Source organism: Chironomus tepperi, unplaced genomic scaffold (genome assembly GCF_022539635.2).
Source record: "Chironomus tepperi strain 1889 unplaced genomic scaffold, CSIRO-AGI_Ctep_v1 contig_176, whole genome shotgun sequence".
Lineage (NCBI taxonomy): Eukaryota > Metazoa > Arthropoda > Insecta > Diptera > Chironomidae > Chironomus > Chironomus tepperi.
This window is the reverse complement of record NW_027226298.1, coordinates 1055106-1079126: the sequence shown is the minus strand read 5'-3', so window position 1 is coordinate 1079126 and position 24021 is coordinate 1055106. Positions and strand designations below refer to the sequence as shown.

Here is a 24021-nt window from a genome sequence, read left to right as displayed (position 1 = left end):
TTTTTTTGCAGAATTAATTATATTTCTGTTGAAACCTAAGTCATAAATTCTTTTTTTTTTAATACTTATTTAAAAGCACTGATTTTTTCGCATATCCTCTCACAGACAAAGACATGCTCTCGAGAAATTGATTGATTTAATTTACTAATTGAGCATACTCGCGAGTGTTACACTCAGCGTGTTCGTTACTTGACAGCATGCACTTTGTTTGCTAGGAATCGCTGCGCGTTTTATGTACGTAGCTGTGCATTTTTTTAACATTAATATACAAATACTATGCACATTTCAAGGAGTATGCTCATAAGTAAGTTTTGATACAGTTAAGTTTTCAAACTTACGAAAATGAGTTTTTTAGAGCATAAATTGAGTAAAAATTATTTTTCAATTTAATTTAACGATATTTCCTCAATGATATAGAATTGACATTTATCACTAAAACCAACCTAAAATCGACAATTTTCCTCATTTTCAACATTTCAAATCTCATTTCTTAGACATTTAGGTCATAAAATATATACAAACGTTAAAATTGAAAAATTTACAAAACATGACAAACCCAAAACGACAAAAATTCTCATTTCCTCATAAAAATTTGTCTTAAAACGCATACTACATGACACGATACATGCTTTTACATTTTAGATTTATCTAGTTTTGAGTTCATCTCTATTTTTGACTTTGTTCAAAATATCCAATTTAGAGGAAAAACTAGTAAGCTAGAAATAGCTTTTTTTTAAAGATATTTCAGGTGCCGGTGAATGAGTGAAGGAATACATTTTACGATGCTAATTTGTCAGCTTGTTAAAACTAGATTTGAGTTTACTATTCTAAATAGAATTTGAAATGGTTTGTCAAAGAATTGCATTGGATTTTGATAAAAGTATCGCTAAATGATTAGTGGACACATTAAGTTGCTTCATAAAGAGCATAATGATCAATTCAAATGATTGATTCAAGCTAGAAAGATTGATCATCAATAAAATCAACAGCATATTCATGGAAATCATCTTAATTTTTCCAAATTTTCCATTACTGTCTGTCTGCTGAATTTCAACAAATTAAAGGAAAACATTTTCAGACGTCTCGCAATAAACATTTTTCACACAAAATTGACTGCTATCCAGTCAATATAACAAGAAAACATAAGACAGTGATTTTTCCATTGAATCACCAAACATTTTTCCATTAAATTCCATCAACATGATGTGGTACGAATAAGAAAATTGGCGATTGAGAAATGCAGCGATGATTAACAAAAATTTAATAAAAATTTTCCTCGAACATTTCATATTTCACTTTATTCACAGAACATACTTTTCATCTCTTAATGACTTTTATATCTTTTAACTCGGTCGTTGATTCACTTTTTAATGGTTTTCATATTTCTTTCTTACAGACTTGATATATTCCATGTCTGACGTTTGTGTATGGGCGTACTTCATACCTCGTAAACTTCTGCATGTACAACTTTATAGATTATCGTACATGTTTAATAAAAGTCATGAATTTACGAGCGGAAATCACAAAAATGTGCAATTCTTTGATTAAAATTGTTTAAGTGATCAAAGTGCTGCACCTCCTTGAATTCACATCTTCTCAATCCATGACTTAATACTTCTTAAAATAGACCAAAAATGCTCGATCGAGAAAATTCATCAATTTTCCATACTTTATTGAATCTCCTTTGATACTTAACAGCAAGCTTTTAATCCAGGTCTAAAGACATGCCTTCAAGTACTTTAAGGATTAATAAATTCAATAAAAGTATGCGAAGAATTTCCTCAAACCTTTATTTTTTTATGTCTATTTAATCACAAATATTTATTGCTGCATGATTTTTTATTTTAATCACAATGACTGAATCCAACGGAAATTTCTTCTTTTTTTTCTCACAACATTCACTCGGCACACTAGAAATTCTATTTTTATCTATTTTTTTTGTTGTGTAGGAGCTAGATGTGAGGAGATGTTGAGTATCAGATGATGATTTAATTAAGTTTTTTTTTTTTCAATTTATTTTCACACGTTTGCATTTTTTTTTAATTTTGCACAATTTTTTCTTGCTCTATTTTTAAGATTTTTTTGGTATTTCTGTTATTTTCGTCACATGATTAATTACATTTCACTTTTATTCCGTTTATTTACTTTGAAAATCATTTTTTATGACTTCCATTTTTTCACACCCAAGGGGTGGTAATTCACAGGTTTTTTTGAATATTTTGAATATCCATAAATTGATGATCGTGGGTGTTTGCATGAATAACTCGTGGGTTGATAACACTCTCTTTGAGATTAAATTTGATTTTAAATTTATTTGTCATTTTCTTCTTTGTTTTTATGATTATTTAAGATTTTTCAAGTGTTGATAGAGATTTTCATTATTGCGATCGTAAATTCTTGTGTGTTGATGCTATTATCACAATTTAGTACTTGAATTTATTGTGATTATTATTATTTGACACGGATATTTCTGACATTTGCGTAATCAATGGTATTAAGGTATAATTTGTGGGGGTTATTGTCCATTGGAGTAGAGTCTAACGTGCACAGGGTATTTTCAAATTAGTACAGTCGAGAGTACAGCCAAATAGCACATGTCGGATTTAAATTGAATCCAGCACCAAGTCAGAGTCAAGACTTCTGGTTGTATATTGGTTGATTAACCTATTTGTGATATTGAGGTAACCCCTAAAAGGACAGTAAACCCCTCAAAATTCAGTCAGGTTCTTACTAAGAGAGTACTTAGATATCTCAAATTGATTTAAGTCTACAGCTATTCTAATAAAACATGTTTATAGAGCAACATTCAAAAGGAAATGAACCTGTATCTTCCAAACTAATTTCCATCGACCTTACAATATGTAGAGCTCGCAATCGACTTAAATTTAGTAAGGAGTCGAATCTGCTTTGCCATGCAAAATCAGAGAAGACTCGAGCTCAGACAATCATTGAAAAAATTGTGGCTTTTTAGCTATGATTTAAAAAAAAATTCTCGAAAGATACTCTGGGCAAAAAAGTCTGAAAAAAGTATCTCTGGGCTGGTATGCCTACAGCTCTGAGTCGGCTTTGGTAAAATCCGTACTCTCCATAGTGCCACTTAGGTCATCTAGTTACCTAGTTAACCAAATTTACAGAATCTATTCAAAATATGCCCAAAACAGTCAATTTATCATATTAAATAAACAACTTGTCATTGATAATAATTCAATTCTAAGACTTTAATCCCTCAAAAGCTAACTTAAATGTCAATCAATTAGAAATTTAATCCGAGTGTCATACCCTTGAGTTGTCACATAAACATCTAGTTGTCAAGAAAAAGAAGTATTCACATCACTACACGCCACTGCATTTCTCAATTTCCTTCTCTTATTTTTAAATTAACGAATTTTTTTCTCTTTCTCTGTGATATCTTGCAACTTAGTATGTATGATATTTGGCACAGAGTAGCCATAAATATTTCTTAAAAATGTCCGCTTATCTAATTTTCTTTTCGCATTTTTTTCGTGTGTCTTATTTTATTTTAAAACCAACCTCTTTGTTGAACTTGTTGTGTCACTTGTCGAGTAGTTGTAAAAGATTGTTCGATTCGTTGGGATTGTTGGGATGAAAATTGTTGCTGTTGCTGCACATATTCCTGTTGTGAGGAATATTGCTGCTGTTGCTTTGTAATTTGTTGTTGATTACGTTGCATGTTTAATTAACTTTTTTTTTAATCCCACATTAAATTACGATTTATTTTGTTATGTAAACTGCTTATTTTTATATTAAGTTTATTTTTTTTTCAATTGAATGAAAAATGAGAAAAATAAAAAATAAATAAAATAAATTAGACAAGAAAAACAAATTTAAACTTGTGTTATATAAAAATAACTTTTTTTTATCTGTCTCTTTCAATGTAATTAAAAACCACAAAAACCGAATGTAGAATTTTGTTTTTTAACAAAATAAAATCAAAGGAGTGGATACTTTGTGAGATGTTGAGTTGATTTTGGTTGTAACTTTGGTGAAATTGATCATGAATTTTAAATTTAAAACGTATGGAAAAATGACATGATCAACTTAGAATATCGAATATCAGGTTTGTTTTCGATATATACGTAGGGTTTTATTGGCAAATTGGCTACTAAAATAAAGGCTTTAATCTAAAACTTTAATTTAAAAATTAGTGAAAATTTTGAAAATCTTAAAATTTTAATTCATATAAATTTGATTTTAAAATTTCTTTAGTTTTGTAAATTTTGATAATTTGAGAAAATTTGTAAATTCAATTGATAATAAATTGAAAAATATTTGAAAAAATTAAAATTCTCAACATAACAAATTCTAATCAATTCAATTCCAGAGAGTTAAAATTAAAAATATATGGAAAATCTCTCTGGGAACAAATTTTGTTAAAATTACAGCTTAAATTCGACTTAAATTTTTTCTTGGAAGGTTTATTCAACTTAAAGACTTTGTTAAAAGTAATCGCTTACATTATTATCAATAAACTTATGAAATTAACACATTTCAAAAATTGATAAATATCAAATTTATGCAAATAGCTTAAGATATGATATCAATGAATATCTTAAAGGATTATGGAAATATTTGCATCATTTTTAGGAATCTCGGTTTAATTGAGATTTACCTTTAGCAAACTTTAAAATCAATGTAAAAATAATTTAAATTCAATAATTCAATTAAATATTCTAAGATGCGAATGGTTTTATTAAATTTAAAAATTATGGAAAATTCGCATCAAAATTCGAAAAATTCAAAAATATTTAATTAAATTGCAATTGTTTCAATTTTTTTTAGTAACTAGCTACAAACCATGAATAACTCCAATAAACTTAAAGTTGTTCAAAAATTTTCAATTTCAAAAAATCAACAAAAGTATTTCAAAATATCAACAATCAATTCACTTTTGCATTCAACTGCAAGTCTATTAAGTCACTCAAATTCTAAACAATCAACAACACCACAAAGTGTCACACCCTTGATTACAAAATTTTTGAAAAAAAAATGTAAAGAAAAGAGAGAAAATTTTTTCATTCTTCTTCTTCCACAACTTCTTTTTTTTCTATTTTCCACTTCTTGCTTGGCACTGTGTGTCGAATCACAAAATTTTTTTTCTCTTTCTATTTTTTTCCTGCCGCTGAAAAAAAAATTTCAAAAATTTCTCTTTTTCTTATTTTTAATTTTTCATTCTTCTTGTGGTTTTTTTTCTTATATAACTTTTAAATTTTCATTACATTTTCTTATCTCTTCAAGATGTTGCTTATCACTTAATTCCTTTCTTATTTTTCGTTATCACTTTTTTTATTTCGTTTAAAAATTTCTTTTTTTTAGTAGAAAAATTTTCTCTTGATTTATTTTTAAGTTGTTAAATTTTCTATTTTTAGCCACTAATTTTTTTTTCTCTTGCGATCAGCGAATCAGCGAATTTTTTAATTTTTTCTTTTAACTTTATTAACTTTTTCTTTATATAAAAAATTATTTTAATTAAACTTTAATTTTCTTTTCTTTTCTTCTTATTTTTTCTTTATTTTATTTTTTCGGGAGTAAAAATATTTTCCTGCCTCTTTGCACGGCTTCGAGTATTGAAATGAGCAGGTATTATTGAGGCCTGCAAATTTCAAAACGTTGGGATTTTAATGTTAAGCGAGCGAAGAGTGGCACTAAACTGAATGCGGCCGAGCATCGATCGGAGTTGATCAGTGTAAAGTATTGGCGAAATGTGGGCTTCGGCTTGAATTCGTTTGCCAAAAATAATTCATCGTGTCACTAATTATAGACTCATTTCTCCGCACAGTGTTGATGAAAATGAGGAAAAATTGTTCAGTGACGGTGGGAAAATTGTTCATCCACATCAATATTCTCTTGCCTATACCACTGACTTTTCGCAAAATTCAACATCGATCGCACAAAACGAGAAAAACGAAGAGGAGATGAAAAAAAAAAATTCTTTACAGCATTTCTTTTACACGACGACATGATGAAAAATTCACATCTTTTCTAAAATTAAGTATCAGATTCATCCGAAATTCGAACTCATCACTGTGTGCGAAAGATCTAGATAGGAATCAGTTAATATGTCTCATCATTCCGAAATAGCATTGAAGATCACTCTGAATATAAATTGTGTGAAGTTCTTCTTGGTACCATGTGCATGTGTATGCGTTTTTTTTTGGGGGAAAAGAAGATCTTTCCTCTCTAACACGAGCGATGTGCGAGGAAAATTGTGTAGGTCGATGTGTGATTTCATACATTTGAGAATGAGAAGAAAAATAATATTTTTCTTGTGGGTTGTCTGATGGAGTTTTGAATTTTAGTGATCATGTTGTGAGGGTTTGGTTGAGAAATTTTGGGTTTCGGGGACAAATGCCTATACTTTGGAATTTTTTAAGCTGTACTTACCTATTTGCTGTAGAGATTTGAATGCATAAAACTCATTTAGATGCCATTTCTCAATTGTTGATGGACTTACCTGTACAAACATAAGATGTGAGGTTAATTGCGAATTTTAAGGGATTTAGCATGTGACCTTTCATGTTCATGGCTGTCATTCAGATACTTTAGCGTAGATTTTTGTTACTTTAGGTCAAATTTTACATATATTTTCATAAACATCCGGTATTATGGCCATTATGAACTCTTAACTTCGAGTTTTGCAATGTAGGGACATTAGAGAGAGTTTTGGTCAATCTTTCGAGAATTCTTGCTCATATCAAACTTAGACAGACAGTAAACATCCACAAAACATCCCCATTGTCTGTCAAGAAGACCCATAAATGCCATTTTATTTCAAAAATCCTCATTAAAATCACCTCAAAAACTTTTCATTCAAAACTTTAAAGTCTCCCATCAGACAACCCAAAAATTAGGCATCTCTTCTCTCGAACAGAAGAAATAACAAGTGAATGTTTAAGATTCAGTGCTGTAGTAGAAAAAAATCTTCAAAATAATAATAAGAATTTCTTTATGATTTCCAGAAATACGTGACTTTAAAGTGGGTTTTATACTTTAACTAAAGATTTTATAAACATTTTGACCTCTATCTGCAAAAATTTTGCTGATCGACGTAAGCTGTAAGCTTTAAGAATAACAAAAATTGGATGACTTTCAACGACGCCAATGCTCAAAATTCTTTCAAATCTATTTGTTTTTCCAATACTCATTTTCGATCGCTTAAAATTGATGATTGGCAATTCTAGTGAATATTTTTGACATTTTTTCATGTTTCCTGCTGACTTATTTAGAAAAACCTTTTCATTTCTATGAATATATGTTAATTAAATGCTAAAAAAGTGTCATGTAAATAAGTGCAATTCAATATACAATATTCTAACAGCCAATTTATATTCCTTTACAAGCAATCAATGCCTACACAAATTGAATTAAATAAAACATTATTTATCTACATATTCTGTCAATATTCCAATTAAAAACTAGTTGAGTTAGATCAAAAAAGTATTTAAATTTTATTTTTCATTATCATGATTATTTTATTATTTTTATTATACAAGGTTCTATATTTTAATTCTAATGTGAATGTTTACAAATTAAAAAGTTTGATTGCATAATGTGTGAAAAATCATTCTGTGAATTAAATGTTAGATATCAGTGTGTGTGCAAGGTATGGAAATATTTTGAATGAACTTTTTAATGACCAAATTGTTATTGAAATTGAAAGTCGGAGAAACTCATTCAACTTTTCAACAAGACATGTGGTTTTTCTGCATAATTTATAACGTTTGTGGTAGGTTTGTTGATATGAATAAACGCAATTTAAATTTGTAGTGTGGCTTTCATCATCTTTTTTGTCTGTTTAACTTGAGCTTGGTTTTGTCGACCTACTTTTTAGTCAGAATTTTCGGAAATATCTCTTTGTTAGGGATTTTATTGCCAAAAATGGCAAACGGATTCTTTTGGTCTTAAAAATTTTAATTTGAAATGATTCACTGCAAAATATTTAAAAATTGGCAATTCTGTGAAAGAATTGCGTTTTTAAAATGAAGTTATTGCTAGAAATTAGCTGATTTTGACGTAATTTGTAATAGAATCTGCATCACTGTTTGCTCCAGATCCACTTAACATTGAATCTAGATATATAAATATTAATATATCAAGAATACCAAGTCATATTACGTTAAAATGTTATACAATAGTGTATCAAGTCCTGAGAGACCCTTCAGTGTGCCAAATTTGACTTGGAATTGATTGAAGATCAGTGTCACGACGGTTTGGGGATTTTTCTCCTTCATGTGCCTTAGAAAAATGCACTGAACTATTTAAGTACTAAATGAATGTCGAGTAGTCCACAGGGTTTATTATCAAGCTATTAAATGTCTTGAGTCTTTAGTGAACCTGAGCAGAGTTGACAACCGTTATTATTTACATTCTCATTCAAACCTCCATTAACTGAAGGTTGTCTCATCCCCAGAATTTCATCAAAAAATTCATCCAAAAAAATGATTTCCACACCTCACCTTCAAACTTGCCTTAAAACCTAAATATTTACAAGTGAAAAATAAAATGTTAGACTGATATTGTGAGGAAAAGCGTTCCATTAATCATCATTCATTCTAAACAAATTCTACTTCTTAACATGCTCTCGATTCCTTCATTAAATTAAACAAAAAAAAAAGGTTGGAGAATGTGCACTTAAAATTAATTGCTGCTCACTATCCATGCAGTTGCGTAATATAAAATTTCTTATTATAAATTATTCCTTTTTCCGGTGACTGTAAGAAAGAAAATGTTCAAGTACAAAAGATTATTAATCAACAGGATAATAATAAATAAATATAAATTGTGTGAATAATGTGCAAAAATGTGATTCATAATGTGCTTATTTTTAGGTAAGATAAATCAAAGCTGAGTGAAAATGTTCATGCAGGTTAAAAAAAGGAATGAATCAAAAAAATACAACAATTACAAAGATTTTTAATTTCATATTGCTAATTATAGGTAGGAAAAAGGTGAGAATTTGCTATTTTTTAGTCATCATGTGCTTATGAATGTGCAATTATTTACAATTTGTACATTATAATGTGAATTATTTTTGTATTAATGAATCGTCTTAGCGATGATGTATAATTAAAATTTCTAATTAATTGATATAATTGTGATTTAATTTTAGAGAACTATCTTTGTATCAAATTAGTCATAGTTTTGCTTCAGAACGTGATCAAATGCCTTCCTTATTGATTTATATAGAACATTAGCAGTGCTAATTAAAAGATTTTTCATAAATTTCATCACGAACTTTTCTTGGTTTTTCATCATTTTTTACAGATCGGTTCGTTAATTTTTACAGAAGAAAAATTGAGGAAATTTCAGTAACTTCATTGCCAAATGATTTGTCATTTTGAATATTTTTGCTGTGAATCAGGAAGACAAGTATTTTTTCTGAGAATTGAGGTCGATTGGAGGACCAATTTGGGTTCTTTCTATTGAGTTAAACAGTCAGTTTAAGTAAGCAAGACATTTTGACATGAAAAACATCCATTTTGTGACCAAATGACTTTTTTTCTTAAGTTGAAGGTTGAGTGAATCTCATTGACACTTCAGAATCTATACTAAAGTGACTAATGACCAATATATTTTGACAATTAATGGATTAGGAGATGATTGATAGATACAATAATGCATTTGGTAATATTGGTGATTGTCATGTGTCAGTCAGCATCAGGTGCCATCTAAGAGGCGCCATAGTTCTAAATTGATCTGTATGAGTCGCTCGATATCTCGGGAAATTTCTATATATTCTTAGCTTAGTCTCGAGAACTTGACGAAAACAAACTGTTGCGAAACCAAAACTGATCGGGAAATGATTAATCAGTTCTGCACCTTAGGTATAACTTAGACTTGGACAACTTATGGTATTTAGACAGCAAATCTATCAAATTTTTGTATTTAAACCTCTTTACACAATTTAGGAAGTCGTAAAGCAGTAAAATGAATGTAGATGAGCCAGTTAATATTTTATTATAATTTAAACTCATCCTCATTAGTCAGTAGATTCAATAAATTTTAATGATCCAAAGCAGTTAAAATTTATAAATGTAGGTTAGAGTCCATCAGTCAGTCAGCCAAATATTGACACAACCATCACATCCTCCTCATGTTAAAACTCAAAATTTTGCAAAAAATAGCGATAAATTCCTTTCAGAATATGAAAATATTCCTAATTATAGTATCTCAAAACAAGTGAGAAAAAAGGAGAAGAAGTGATCATGCAGTGATGATCCACTAACCGAGAGCAAATGTAATAAGTGAGAAAAAATAAAGATGAGAATGTGTATACATACAGAAAATTCAAGAAATATCGCAGGTGGTATGAATAATAGAAAATAAGCGGTGTACAATGTTTTTCAACTTATGCGAAGGCGTGAATAGGAGGAAAAAGATGAAAGAGATTGATGAATGTATGGAATGAGCTCATATTTAGATTATTCTCTTACCAAGTGGTTCCACAAAATGGTACGATGTAATCGTCGTCTCCCAAGTTTGCGTTGTATTTATTACAGATGTTTCCAATTCCTTCACATTGCGGTTTGACTTCTCCTCGAATTTTTCTGTAAATGTAGAGCATAAATTAGGTTTTGCATTAATTAAAATTTTTTTAGGAATTTTTTTGCATTCGCTTTGAAAGATTTTTCATGTTTTTCATGTAAAAAATGCATGAAGAAGATTTATTTAAATTAATTTTTAGGCAGAGTTGAGGTTTGGGGTGATTTTTGGGTTTGTTGATGTTTGGTTGCCTTGTGCTTGATTATTGATGACAAATGCTTTAAATCCTTGATTATTGAATCCAATTTTTAAGCATGTAAGTCACTTAACCACTCAATTCTCATAAAACAGCCCCAACATCCCAACAACACGCACCCCATCCCTGCCACAAAGATGGAAAGGAAGAAAAATGATTCAAAAAAATTGTGAAGTAGTCTTGTGGATGAATCAAAATGATAAAAATATCAACGATGGATTCATAAATATATTTTCAGTTCCCATAAAACAACCCACACTTGATGCTTTTGGTGCAGTGGCGCGGCTAGAAATTTCATTCGTGATTTATATTTCCATCTATTAAATGTTTTCTTCTGATATTCGAGATGATGTTGATGATGATCTTTCAGGTTGAGAGTCTACACTCCTTTGTGCTTAATGGTACATGGATGAAAAATTTTCGGGTATGGAACAAGAAGACAGATGAAAATATTTTTAAAGGTGTTAAATTAATGAATAAAAGTGAGAAAAATCAGAAACAAAAAAAGAATTTTGGCTATTTTTAATTCAGAAAATTTGAAATATCAAATTTAAAAAAAATCTTATTTTGAGAATTAAGAAGAAAATAGATTTGTTGATGAAAATTACTTTTCGTGAACATTTTCATCTACCTGTGATGAGGATATTTACGGATCATTTAGTCATCTACTAGTTCAAATGCTCGACAAAGTTTTGTATTTTGTTTTGCGAGTCTGATGTAGACTATTTTGTATAGCAATAAAATTAGTAAGAATTATGATGATCTTGTAAGCAATTTAGGTATCATATGTAGAGATCGGCCAAGAACAGCAGACTTGTATTTCCTGTATTTTAGTTGCGTCTGCAAATTTCGATTGTAAATTATAATTTGTCCAAGAACCCATTAGGATGAATTTAAATCATTTGTGACTTACAATCGTAAAAAACATTAGATTTAATGACTCTTTTGCGGATCATTTACAACTATTGCATTTAAAAATTGTGTCACAGAGCTTAATTTCCGATTGACGCACATATAGAAGGCTCCGTAAAGGATCCTTTGAAGCTCTGCTAGAGTACTTTCATTAATTGTCAAATAGAGGTGGCTTCCATTTGTTGGTCTACTGAAATAACCCTGGCGGAGCCTTGAAGAATCTTTTTCAGATCCTTCTTCATTTATGTCACTCGAGATTCTCCCTTGAATCTCTCAACATCACCAGAAAAATCTATAAAAAATATTTTACCCTGGAAAATATTGTAGCACTAAGTAAAGGAATTCAGTCCGAGGAATGAAAACATTTGTGACATAAAAAATTATTTAGATACAAATCTTTCTCCACTGACACTGATGAATAGTGAAAAAGAAGATATTTACTATTTCATGTTTTAGGTTTTAAATTACGTCAGTTTAATGAAATTCCTTGCATTTTGATGTTTCAGTTCCTGTAGAAAATAAGTCATGAATTTTAAGTGATACAATGTGGCTGGAATTGCACACATATTTGTAAAAATAGTTTAAAAACAGAAGGTGCAGCACTTAATTTAATTAAAACATTAAACTAATGAAATATAAAATTTACTTTCTCACAGATCTTTGATCTTCATCATGCGTTAGCTTATTTAATAAAGTACAGTGCAAATTAATTGCATAAAGAAGGAAAAGTTTAATTAAAATAAGAAAATTTATTTCAATCATGTGTAAATACTATCTAATTCCTATGAGAATTATATATGTTAAGTATTTTAATTAGTGACAAATTTATTATAACAAATTTGTAGCTGCTCATTTTATAGTAAAATGACTGTCCGAGTGACATAAATGAAACAGGCTCTGCTATGGAGATGTTTGGGCTCCGATATAAAGCGATTTAGGATCCGGTAAAGCTTTCAAGGCTCTGTTAAAGCCACTTTATTAACACCAATTGGAAGACGTGTTCTTGTGCCATCCAAAATGCTACCATTTGCTTCCACATGGAGACAGCTTTCACATTAACCACAAACGGAGCCATTTGAGCTATATTAATGCCAAATTTAGGCAGTTATCATTTAGTGTTAATAAAAGAGGTTCAGGAGAGTCTTTAAAATTCCGTGGAGTGCTCTTCGTTGTGCTATTCGGGCTTTACAATGAATTGTAGTAAACATATGACCCAAATCGTTATTATATGGGTTAAAGAAGATGAGTGCGTTAAGTAACGAATTGAATCTAGCTTTCTAATTTCTAAATTCCTTTTAATACTTTATTATTTGAAAATAACTTCAAAAACTTCCTTCAAATCAGCAAAAACATCCAAATTACAACACGTTTTAAATTTAACAAATCCCCAAAAAACAATCAACAAAACGGAACAATAATAAGTAAAATAAACAGCACATAAATGTCAGAAAACAGACAAATGAATTAACAGAATTTTGCAAACATATACACACAATAAAAAATTCTGCGTTAAATGTTTTTGAAATGACTTATATGAATAACAAAGGATTTATTACATCGTCGGACATATTTTCTTAGCACTGTAAAAATTAAGCAAAACATTTACGAGTGACTTCATGGGAATAAAAAATGAGACAAATAAGTTACAATACATTATAAATTATACAACTCACTAAGTGAATGCAATTAACATGTCAGCTACTACAGAATTAATTTTATGCATCAAAAGGATAGAAAATATAGAAAAATATTCAAAATCATTTATCTTATTGCCAAATAAATAAACTGAATATCAAGCTGAGGAGGTTTCTTTTTGCGCTTGTAAATTCGACGAAAATTCATAATAAATATTTAAAATTGAATTAAATATACAGCATTTCATTTGTAATTACTGCATGTGTCGACTATGCTAAATTGTCTCAAATGAAAATTGACGGCAAGCTGCAGATATATAAAAAATTTACTCATCGTGGCAGATTGCAAATTTTAAGTTGAATGTGATTGAGATATCAAGTGATAAATGTTTGCCGTTAAATTGCATGTGAATGCGCTTCTTATTCCAACACTTGAGAAATGTTCTTTAAATCCTGCCAAAAAATTTATTTTCTCTCTTTTTTGATTCGAATTAAAATATTTTTCCTAGGGTATGAAACATTAAAACTTAATTGTTGGCTGTAATGTTAATGATTATTTTAACTGCACTTTTTGATTGGAAATTTATGAAGCTATTTGCTTATATGGGCAGTTTTATGAGGTTATTAATACGAAAATGCAAAATATATTGTGAAAATTTACATTCTTGGCATCACAGGAAGGCGTGAGGAATGAATTAACTCATTTACTACGCGGAGGGTTTAAGCAGACTTAATGAGATATTTTCGAGTGCGAGTTTAGCAAGCCACCGCCCTCAAACCTATGTCTACATTTTATAGTGTGTTCCGAACCACCTCTTTGGCTATATTACTGTCTGTAGCCTTCAAAGGGAGGCTGTGAGTTGCATTTCTACTTCAAATGATTCGAACCTATTATCACAGGGTCGGAATTGCTGAACCATTTCGCCACCGAGTTACTTCGAGGCACCCAAGCCACTTCGAGTCTCTCAAGCCACTTTGAGTCAATTGAGTCACTTCAATACTCTATTTTACAAAACAATCCATAAATATCCTACAAAATCCCATCAACAATACTAATTGTCTTTTTATATTTCACAACAACTCATCCCTTGCCAGCTCATTCAAGTGATATTGAAGCAGAAGCAAAGAGAGAAAGGAAAAGTTTGTTACAAAAACAAATCAGTAGAAACAAAATTTTTAATTTCTTTTTTTTTCATATTAAACAAGCAGCAGTGAAGAAAAAATCTAAAAATAACAAAATTCCGACTGCGTTTTTCTTCTTCTTGTAGTACGAAAGTATTTAGCACAAACATAAAAACACACACTGAACGCAACAATTTAGCAAATTGAATTCAGTTGTAGATGAAATTTATTTTGACATTGGTGTAGTTTGAGGAGATGCATGTTGAGATTGATTTTTGATGTTTATAGAATTGATGGTTCCTACGACACTGGCAGGGACTTGTAAAACATGGCAAAATAATGAGAAAATTTACTTTTAAGAAATTTCAAGTATTTTAATTGTAAAATGTTATGAAATTTGGATGAATAAACAATGAATGTACGATTGATGGATTGCATTTTTTCCTGATGGGCACGGGTCGACATACCTGTAGTATGACTCCTATCAGACAAAATGTTACTCAAACAGACTAGGGAAAATTGCTGTAACAGAAAATTTTATCGAGTTTAAAGAGCTTTTCTTGATCCCAAGTGACACAAAGTAGGAGAAGCAACAAAATAGATCCTGAAATCATGCCAAATGAAGCCTTGTGAAACCAAGAAACAGATTTACTAGACTAGATTAAGCAACATCTACAATAGATTTAATTACAACCATCGATTTTCAAAGAGATTCAACCAAATTTACTTATGACTTAGACAGAAATACCCAAGAGGAACAATGAACTGTAGTAGTCACTGTTTTGACGCAGTATCAATGGCAAATGGTCAAGAATACGCAATGCTATCCTAATGATGCCAAAGCAGCAGTTTTCAATTCATTTGAAGACAAAGAAATGATTCACCTCAGCGTGACGTTCGACGTGTCTACTTACTCTTATATTTACGACTATGACTTGCTAATAGCTTAAGAATATTTGTCAAAGAGACAACGGTGAAAACTGCCTGCTGATGGATATTCCCAAAATTTTATTTAATTGTATTTTAGTAGCAAAATTTCCAATCATTTGTCTGATTTTTGTTCATCATAAATTATTCTACATTTTGTCAGCTGAGTAGCTTAGAACCGCATAAAGTCACGAGATTGAACAAAATCTTGCAAAACTCGTTATGATGCAATAAATAAAATATTCAAAAATCTTATGTGATTTCTTAGAATTTCTTCTTGATTTTCTTACTTCAAAAACCAGATTTTTGAATATTTTTTTGCAAGAATTTGAAGCGTGCCATGTGCTTAAACATTTTTTAAGTATCATCAGTCTCTCACATATTTTATTTAGCAAAACAAATCAGAATAAAAGTCAAAACATTGGAATTGAAAACAATTTATTGAAGTATTAAGTAAGAGAATATATTTTGATATCGAATTATCTCCAAAAAGCAAGAAGAAAACAAAGACTTGATGTATAAAAAACAAATATTTGCCATGAGAATTATTATTGTGAATCGAGCATTGCAGCTGTAAAGAGGCGGATTATTTTGTCAAAAATATTAATACATTAGAATCAGAAATGGAAGTGTTTTGTAACAAAATTTGGATATTACTAGTGCTTAATATATTAAATTTCACTAAAGCATTTGAATATCAAGTTGATAGTGCTGGAAATGCTTTGGGTGGGAAATGTATTTTGAAGGATAATCGACCTGGAGTGTGTAAATACATGAGCAGTTGTGACTATGTCAAGCAATTGTATCAGTCAAGAAAAACATCAGATATCGTACGGTGTCAATTTATTGGAAAAAATCCAGTTGTATGCTGTCCAACGGCAAACAAATTTAGACAAGCTATATGTACGAACAAAACAATTCCATTGAAAATTCAGGATAACATCATTAGAGGATACAGAGCGGAAGTTGGCGAGTTTCCATTTCAAGCTGCACTTGGATTTGCAAGCACTACAGATGATTCGATTGAATTTAGGTGCGGAGGATCATTGATTGCTGATGATATCATTCTGACTGCTGCACATTGTGTTAGTCGAATTGATGATATGCCTGTTTTGGTTAGATTAGGACGGGTTAGTGCTGTTGAACTTTAAAAATTAGTTTTTTTTTATTGATTTTTGGACTTTTATAGACATCAATTGATCTAGATGACACTGAAGATGACACACCGGTGCAGGATATTGAAGTTCAGGTGAGTTGTGACTAGTTTATCAAATTTGCATCCTTCAAATTGTATTTTTTTCCATAATATTTTATTACAGACAGTAAAAATGCATCCACAGCACTCAAAACGATCGGGACATTATGATATTGCCTTAATAAAACTAAAACATCCAGCAACACTCTCAGATTTTGTTCAGACAATCTGTATATCCTCCAATGATAACGATCTGCCGAGAAACTTTATAATAACTGGATTTGGCAGAGTTGATCCGACTAGTAAGTATTACATTGATCACACAATTAGCGAAAAGAATAACTCAAGGCCATGCGTCATGCGTGATAGGCGTTATCTGTGTTTATTTTTTGAGAGAACTAATATAACCAGAGATGCAGCAATGAAATATTATGTAAGGTCAATATTCTCTTCCAACATAATATTTCTTCAGTTAACTTATATTCTATATTCATGTTATGTCCTTGAATACAATCTTATCTATCAGTGAAATGGGGTTTAATATCAATTTATTTGAATCTTTTCAGCATCCGAAACATCAAATTGGCTGTTAAAAGGAACAATTAATCTATTTCCTTATGATACATGCAGGAAAACATTTGCTAGTTATAACAAAACAATTATGAACAATCAGTTGTGTGCACAAAGTACTTCTGGTGCTGGAAGTTGTCATGGTGATTCTGGTGGTCCTATGAGCTATGAACAAGGTGTGTTTAGCTTGAGATGCTTAAAAATGACATTAATTAAAAGTATGTTTATCTTTACAGATGGTCTTCGATATGTTTATGGAATCATTTCATTTGGTATTGGATGTGGTTCGAGCTATCCACTTGTCTACACTAAAGTTAACAGATTTCTGGACTGGCTGGAGGCAGAAATGTTAAATTTGGAATAAATATTTTGTGATTATAAGAACTTTATACGAAAATCTACTTTTATTATTTTATTGTGAATAAAAACTTGTGATTAAAGTACTTATTAAGTAAAAATGCTGTTCAGATTTCTTTGTAAATTCATTAATTTTTGGCGACCTAGCCCTTGAGTTCTGTTGCGTCAGTTACAGAACCTCATCTTTTAATTGATTGCACTTCACAGCTTTTTTCGACAGAATCCCGGTCGTTACTAATGATTCATAAAATTCTAGTTGCTATCTTCATTAATAACAGTTTGTCTAAAGGAAGAACTTTCCCCTAATTCGTCAGGAGATTTATAGCTTTTAACTTTTACTTATAATTTCTTTATTTTTCCTATTCAATTTATTTATTCTGCGTCAACAAAATTTTGTGCCTATATAGTATTAAAATGTGTAAATCCCAAAATAAATTATAATAGTTGAATCCCCATTGATTATTTATAGTTATGATTTCTTTAAGAATTTATTTGACGACAAAAGTTTCTCTTTGAAATAATCTCGCAACTTTATATTTGCAGTAACTGAGAGCCGTCACAAAAAAGAAAAGAGTAAAGTTTATTTTATATAAAAAAGAATTTAAATCACGAGAAACTCTTCATTTTCTTTCATAATCTTGTTTAAGCAAGTCGTAAGTTCTAAGCAAGTAATATAGTTCATCAAAATGTTTCGATGCAAAGTTGTTATTCTGCTTACAGTACTTACTTTGATTAGTGCATTTACTTATGATCGTGAGAGTACAGACTTATATTCGGGCGATAAGTGTGTGTTAAATAGTGGTCAATCTGGTATTTGTGAAGAAATTAAAAATTGTGATTATGCACAGCAATTGTTTCAATCAAAAAGAACATCAGAAATAAAAGTGTGTAGATTTATTGGCAGTAGACCAATCGTGTGTTGTCCAGGAACTCAAAAACCATCAAATTCAATACCGACCATCAAAAAGTCATCAAAAAAATTCCAAAATTCGCTGTGCAGAAATATAAAACCAAGTCTTAAAATAGACAATCATATAATTAATGGCAAGAAAGCAGGTGTCGGAGAATTTCCATTCCAAGCTGTACTCGGATACCGAAATGGAAATGCTTTTGATTTTAGATGTGGAGGATCATTGATTGCTGACAATATTGTATTAACTGCTGCTCATTGTGTGAGTCGGACGGACGACATGCCTATAATTGTTCGATTGGGAAAGGTTAGTATAATGCCTGACTAAATGTCATAATGAATATTCCATAATTTATAATTTTCCAGACATCAATTGATCTTCAAGATTCAGAAGATGACACAACAGCTCAAGATATCGGAATAGAGGTAGTATCTTACTAATATAGAACTAGATTCAAGTCATTTCCATAAAATTTCATCTATAGACTATAAAAATACACCCACAACATTCTAAACGATCCGGTCACTACGACATTGCATTGATAAAGTTAAGACGACCGGCAACTTTAACAAATTTTGTTCAAACGATTTGTCTCTCATCTGATGATAATAATCTGCCGAGAAATTTCGTTATAACGGGATTTGGAAGAGTTGATCCAAAAAGTGAGTATAACGTATAACTAGTTATCAATGCCTGGTTTACTGTATGTCGTCATACAAATTTGTTTAAATTCTTGTTAATTTTCAGCATCCGAAACTTCAAATTGGCTACTTAAGGGAAATGTAGCTCTTTACCCATATGACACATGCAGAAAAACATTTGCAGAACACAAAAAGACAATTATAGACAGTCAGATCTGTGCCTTTAGTAATTCTGGAACGGGAAATTGTCATGGCGATTCAGGAGGTCCTATGAGCTATGAACAAGGTAAGTTATTGATTTATTGTTGCAATTTTGAAGCATTGCAATTTACATTTTCTCAACAGATGGCTTGCGATATTTGTACGGAATCATATCATTTGGAATTGGATGTGGATCAAACTATCCACTTGTGTATACAAAAGTTAACAAATTTCTTGATTGGATTGATACAGAAATGTTGAATTTAGAGTGAATTTTGTGTAGATTTACAGAAGTTATAGATTAATTTGATGTTCTTAATTAGTAATAGTGAACTGTGTGTTGAGTGCAATTGCTTCCTGAGTGATATAAAGTCTCTATTTGAAATCCTTATATAATTAACACGTACTTTGAGTTTATATGAAGTTTATCTGGATTTGCTTCTTTAAGCAAGTCAGGTTTAGAGCATAAGCTTTCCTCAAATTATTAATTGGTCATTCACTTATTAGGTAACGCTAGTAGCGAAAGGGGTGTTCAAGAAGTTGATTTTTGGTGTTAATGTGACTTAATAATATAACGTAAAAGTTAATGACCCCTCAATTCATCAATCAATTTAATAAACATGTCACAATAGGTCTCCATAAATACCACACCCTGTAAAAACCAACAATTAAGTAAATGTTGAGTCATCTTTGGGTTTTAGAGTGACTTTCTGTAGTAAATGTGAGAATTATTGTTAATTAGAAAACTATAAACAATATAAATCAAGAAAAAGCAGAAATGCCCATTGGAAGCACGTGTGAGTTTGTAAAATTCCAGTTTTTTTAATTGCTGAGAGTAACTTTGTCAAAATAAGAGAGGAAAACCTTTACTGTTGAGAGTTTTTATCATTTTAGTCTAGTATCTTCTGTTGTTAAGTTGAATAAAAGTTTACAAAAATAAAAAATGATTTGTAAAAAGGAATCAATTTTATTAATTTTAATTCTTGTTGATTCTATTAAATCCAGTGAGTTTTTAAAATATGAAGATGAAATCCCAATTGAGGATTTCCAATTGGAACAAGATGAAAAGTGTGTGTTAAAAAATAATCAACAAGGAATTTGTAAAGAATTTTCTAGATGTGACTTTGCGCGGCAATTATATGAGTCTAAAAAATCCTCAGAAATCACAAAATGTAAAAGAATTGGAAATAGACCATTTGTCTGCTGTCCTTCAGACTTTAAATCTGATTCTGAGTTGCAAACTGTCAGGAATTCCAATTCAAAGTTTAAAAATGCATTGTGTGAAAATGTTAAACCAGTTCTTCAAATTGAGGATCACATCACCAATGGCATGAAGGCAGTCGTTGGGGAGTTTCCATTTCACGTTGCACTTGGATACACAAGTAAAAATGGGAAGGAATGGGAATTTCACTGCGGAGGCTCATTGATTGCTGATGATATTGTGCTGACTGCTGCTCATTGTCTTAATAGAAAGGAATTGAAGCCGAAAATCGTTAGAATAGGCAGGGTAAGTTAGTGCTTTATGTGATTTTCATGATTTTTAATTAAGCATCTCTGTTAATTCAGACATCAATCAATTTAAATGATGAAGATGACGACACAAAAGCTCAAGATATTGAGATTGAGGTAGGTCACTTAAACTTCACAATAATCAATCATAAAAGCTTGAATTATACTTTAGACAGTCAGAATTCATAAACAATACACGAGAAAATTACGTCTAAATGACATTGCTTTGATAAAGTTAAAGAAGCCTGCAGTTCTCTCAACATTTGTCAAAACGATTTGTTTGTCAACAAAAGACGATAATCTGCCTAATGAATTCACAATAACAGGTTTTGGACGAACAGATGAGGATAGTAAGTCAATGAAACATTTTAAAGTGTGAATAAATTTACTCATTTTTTTCTTCATTCAGCACTCCAAAAATCAGACTGGCTGTTAAAAGGAAATGTAAATGAATATCCACTTGACAAATGTAAAGAAAAGCTTTTCAGCACCGCTGAATTTAGTGTAGCAGATTCTCAATTTTGTGCTATTAGTGCCAAAGGGATTGATGTATGTCGCGGAGATTCAGGAGGTCCACTAGTTTATAAGCAAAATGATATATTCTATCTTCAAGCTATTACATCATTTGGAACGTCATGTGGTGCGTCATTTCCAGCTATTTATACAAGAGTTACCAAATTTCTTGATTGGATTGAAGATGAAATGACAACGTTGGAATGATTTATTTATGGGGTTCGGTTAAGAACTGCCGTTAAGCTTGATAGTCCTTCAAGAGGCGTTTTTAGAAGACGACAATCTGCTTAACGCGTCATTGACGGAAAGTGACAACCTGCAGAAGGTGGACTTGCGGAAACTATGGTTTGGCGAGATTCGCTTATTATTTCTACCTGCATACCATCTCTGAGGCTGTAGTTTTGGAGGAACCTACTCAGTAATCTGTGATAATTTAATACTATGAAGCTATTTGATGATTAAAATAAAATAATTTTTAATAATTCATAAAGAATCATATTTAATTTTGTATGACCCTCGGAACTATGTGCTGCTCGGGTTAAGAGATTCTGGGAAATTTTAATCAACGTTACAAAATTCTTTACGTCAGCAAAATTTGTGAAGCGGATTTATTAGCATGATCAGGCATGACAGTGTTGTAGTCAGGATGAAACAAAAGAACAATTCTAATTCTAGACAGAATCCTGCCCTTTGATGTTTTCCTTAATGTGTTTTTCATTTGCGTCATTCGATGAAGATGCAAGAACATTTAAGTCGGCATCTGTTATCTTGATTAACTTACTTACGTAAATATGAAAATTAAGAAACCTGAGTTATTTAAAATAAGCAAAATTTTTTAATATAAAACAGGAAAAGATTCTGTATGAAATTATCATTTAGTTCCAAGATTTTGAGTCGTTAAGTTACAAATCTTAAGTCAAAGCTTTTATTTAATAAAATGTTCTCAAAAATTGTATCAATTGTGATTTTAATCAGTGCATCCGCAGTTCCATTTAGTGAAGCTTCCTTGTTTAGTCGTGTAAATATAGATTTGGGCTTAGGAGCCAATTGCATACTAAAAAATTACGAACAAGGATATTGTGAAAAAACTGAAAATTGTCAGCAATTGAGCACTATGCATAATTCATCCGAAATTAGCTATTGCGGATTCGATGGAAGTCAGCGACTTGTTTGCTGTCCACAGATTCCACAACGATCAAATCAAGTCATTAGACCTTCAAAATTCCGTAAATTACTTTGCAATAATGATCAAATAGTTCACAGTAATTACAAACAAGGAAGAACTATAGTGAATGCGGAAATTGGGGAATTCCCATTCCAAGCAGCAATTGGATATAAAAGTGATGATGATAAAGATTACGATTTTTACTGTGGAGGATCTTTGATTGCTGATGATATAGTGTTGACTGCTGCTAATTGTGTCAATAGAATGCATCGAGTACCTGTTATGGTTAGATTAGGAAGAGTAAGTGCTGAATTTTGGAAATTCAGAGATTTTAAGGTCACATTGAGTTTGACTAATAATTTGATATTTTTAGACATCACTTGATCTCAGCAATGTCAATGACAACTCAGAAGCTCAAGATATTGAGATTGAGGTAAGTCAAGTGGAAGAGGCTTATTTGAGTCGAAATGATTATTAATAATTAACTTTTCATACACAACAGACCATCAAAATTCATCCAAAATACACCAGAAAATCTCATCACAATGATATAGCTTTAATCAAACTCAAAACACCTTACATGCCGTCAGATTCTATTATGCCTATTTGCCTATCAACAAATGAAGCCAATTTACCAAAAGAGTTCTTAATTACAGGTTTTGGTAAAGTTAATCAGTATGGTATGTACATAATAAATTTATAATCAGAGTATCCCCTTTAATGATAAATTTCTACAGCGAAAAAAAGATCAAACTGGCTCCTCAAAGGAAAAATTAGCGAATATCCAATAAATAAATGTAAAGACAGGTTATTGACCACAGTTGGAGTTAAAATTGTTGATTCTCAATTTTGTGGTGTAAGCAATACAGGAGTTGATATTTGCCGAGGAGAACCTGGAAGCTCAGTGATATACAAGCAAAATAATGTTTATAGACTTCAAGCAATAACATCATTTGGAGCAATAACGTCATGTGGAACAACTTATCCAGCTATATATACTAGAGTGTCTAAATTTCTTGGTTGGATAGAAGATACAGTAAATTCAATTTAATTTCGAATAAAAATAATTTATATAAATTTAAAAGAAAAAGTAAATAAAATTAAAAAAATAGAAAAATTTATAAATTTGGAATTCCTTAATTATGCCAAATTTCCAAAAAAAAAAGGAATTTCCAAAGCAGCTTGAACCTCATAATATTTGTGTGACGTATTTTCCTTTATCTGGTGTCCTAGTTGACATTAGAGTTTGAAGTTGACACACTTAAGGTCGACTTGCGTCGACTGAACTCTATTCAAACCGAATCGAGTCGACTCAAAGTCGACTTAAAAAAATGAAGCCGACTTGAATCGACTCGAAGTCGATTACAAAATAAAATCGACTCGACTCGACTTCTACCTTTGGTTGACCCATTAGTTATCAAGATTAATGTCTTACAACAAGCCTTCTTACGCAAACAAGCATGTAAAATGCGTTACCATACGAAATTTAAATATATTTGCAGCATGAAAGTATTTTGACGTCAGAACTGTGAACATTTTTACGAACGCGCATATATTTTATTAAAGAAATTAAAACTACACAAACGTCACAACGCCAGCACAAAGCTT

General features: G+C 30.7%; 3 protein-coding genes across 3 annotated transcripts in view; 1 reads left to right on the top strand and 2 right to left on the bottom strand.

The window, feature by feature from the left end:
• The window catches only part of LOC139089257 (titin-like), a 76815-nt gene extending 71137 nt beyond the window's left edge, over positions 1-5678 (bottom strand). The window contains 2 exon segments of the mRNA XM_070638726.1: positions 3532-3749; positions 5238-5678. Coding sequence (XP_070494827.1) covers positions 3532-3691 — 160 coding nt within the window. The 5' untranslated portion in view covers positions 3692-3749; positions 5238-5678.
• A 1764-nt stretch (positions 5679-7442) lies between these two features.
• zormin overlaps positions 7443-24021 on the bottom strand; it is a 114212-nt gene continuing 97633 nt past the window's right edge. The window contains exons 20-21 of the mRNA XM_070638729.1: positions 10452-10565; positions 7443-8729 (exon numbers count right to left, since the gene is read on the bottom strand). Coding sequence (XP_070494830.1) covers positions 8704-8729; positions 10452-10565 — 140 coding nt within the window. The 3' untranslated portion in view covers positions 7443-8703. The remainder of the gene's footprint in view (positions 8730-10451; positions 10566-24021) is intronic.
• On the top strand, positions 15855-23464 carry LOC139089188 (uncharacterized). Its single transcript, XM_070638652.1, has 18 exons — positions 15855-16481; positions 16541-16600; positions 16671-16848; positions 17113-17292; positions 17353-17429; positions 18151-18690; positions 18750-18809; positions 18869-19046; positions 19132-19311; positions 19371-19494; positions 20232-20733; positions 20793-20852; positions 20908-21085; positions 21145-21375; positions 22151-22713; positions 22787-22846; positions 22916-23093; positions 23151-23464. The coding sequence occupies exons 1-18, from the start codon at positions 15975-15977 to the stop codon at positions 23462-23464; spliced, it is 4170 nt and encodes a 1389-aa protein (XP_070494753.1). The 5' UTR covers positions 15855-15974.

Excerpts from the sequence above, each read along its gene's own strand:
- LOC139089188 (XM_070638652.1), top strand. The coding sequence starts at position 15,975 with ATGGAAGTGTTTTGTAACAAAATTTGGATATTACTAGTGCTTAATATA. Across the intron at positions 20,853-20,907 it reads CTCAAGATATTGAGATTGAG|ACAGTCAGAATTCATAAACA; the intron begins GTAGGTCACTTA and ends ATTATACTTTAG. Across the intron at positions 21,086-21,144 it reads TGGACGAACAGATGAGGATA|CACTCCAAAAATCAGACTGG; the intron begins GTAAGTCAATGA and ends TTCTTCATTCAG.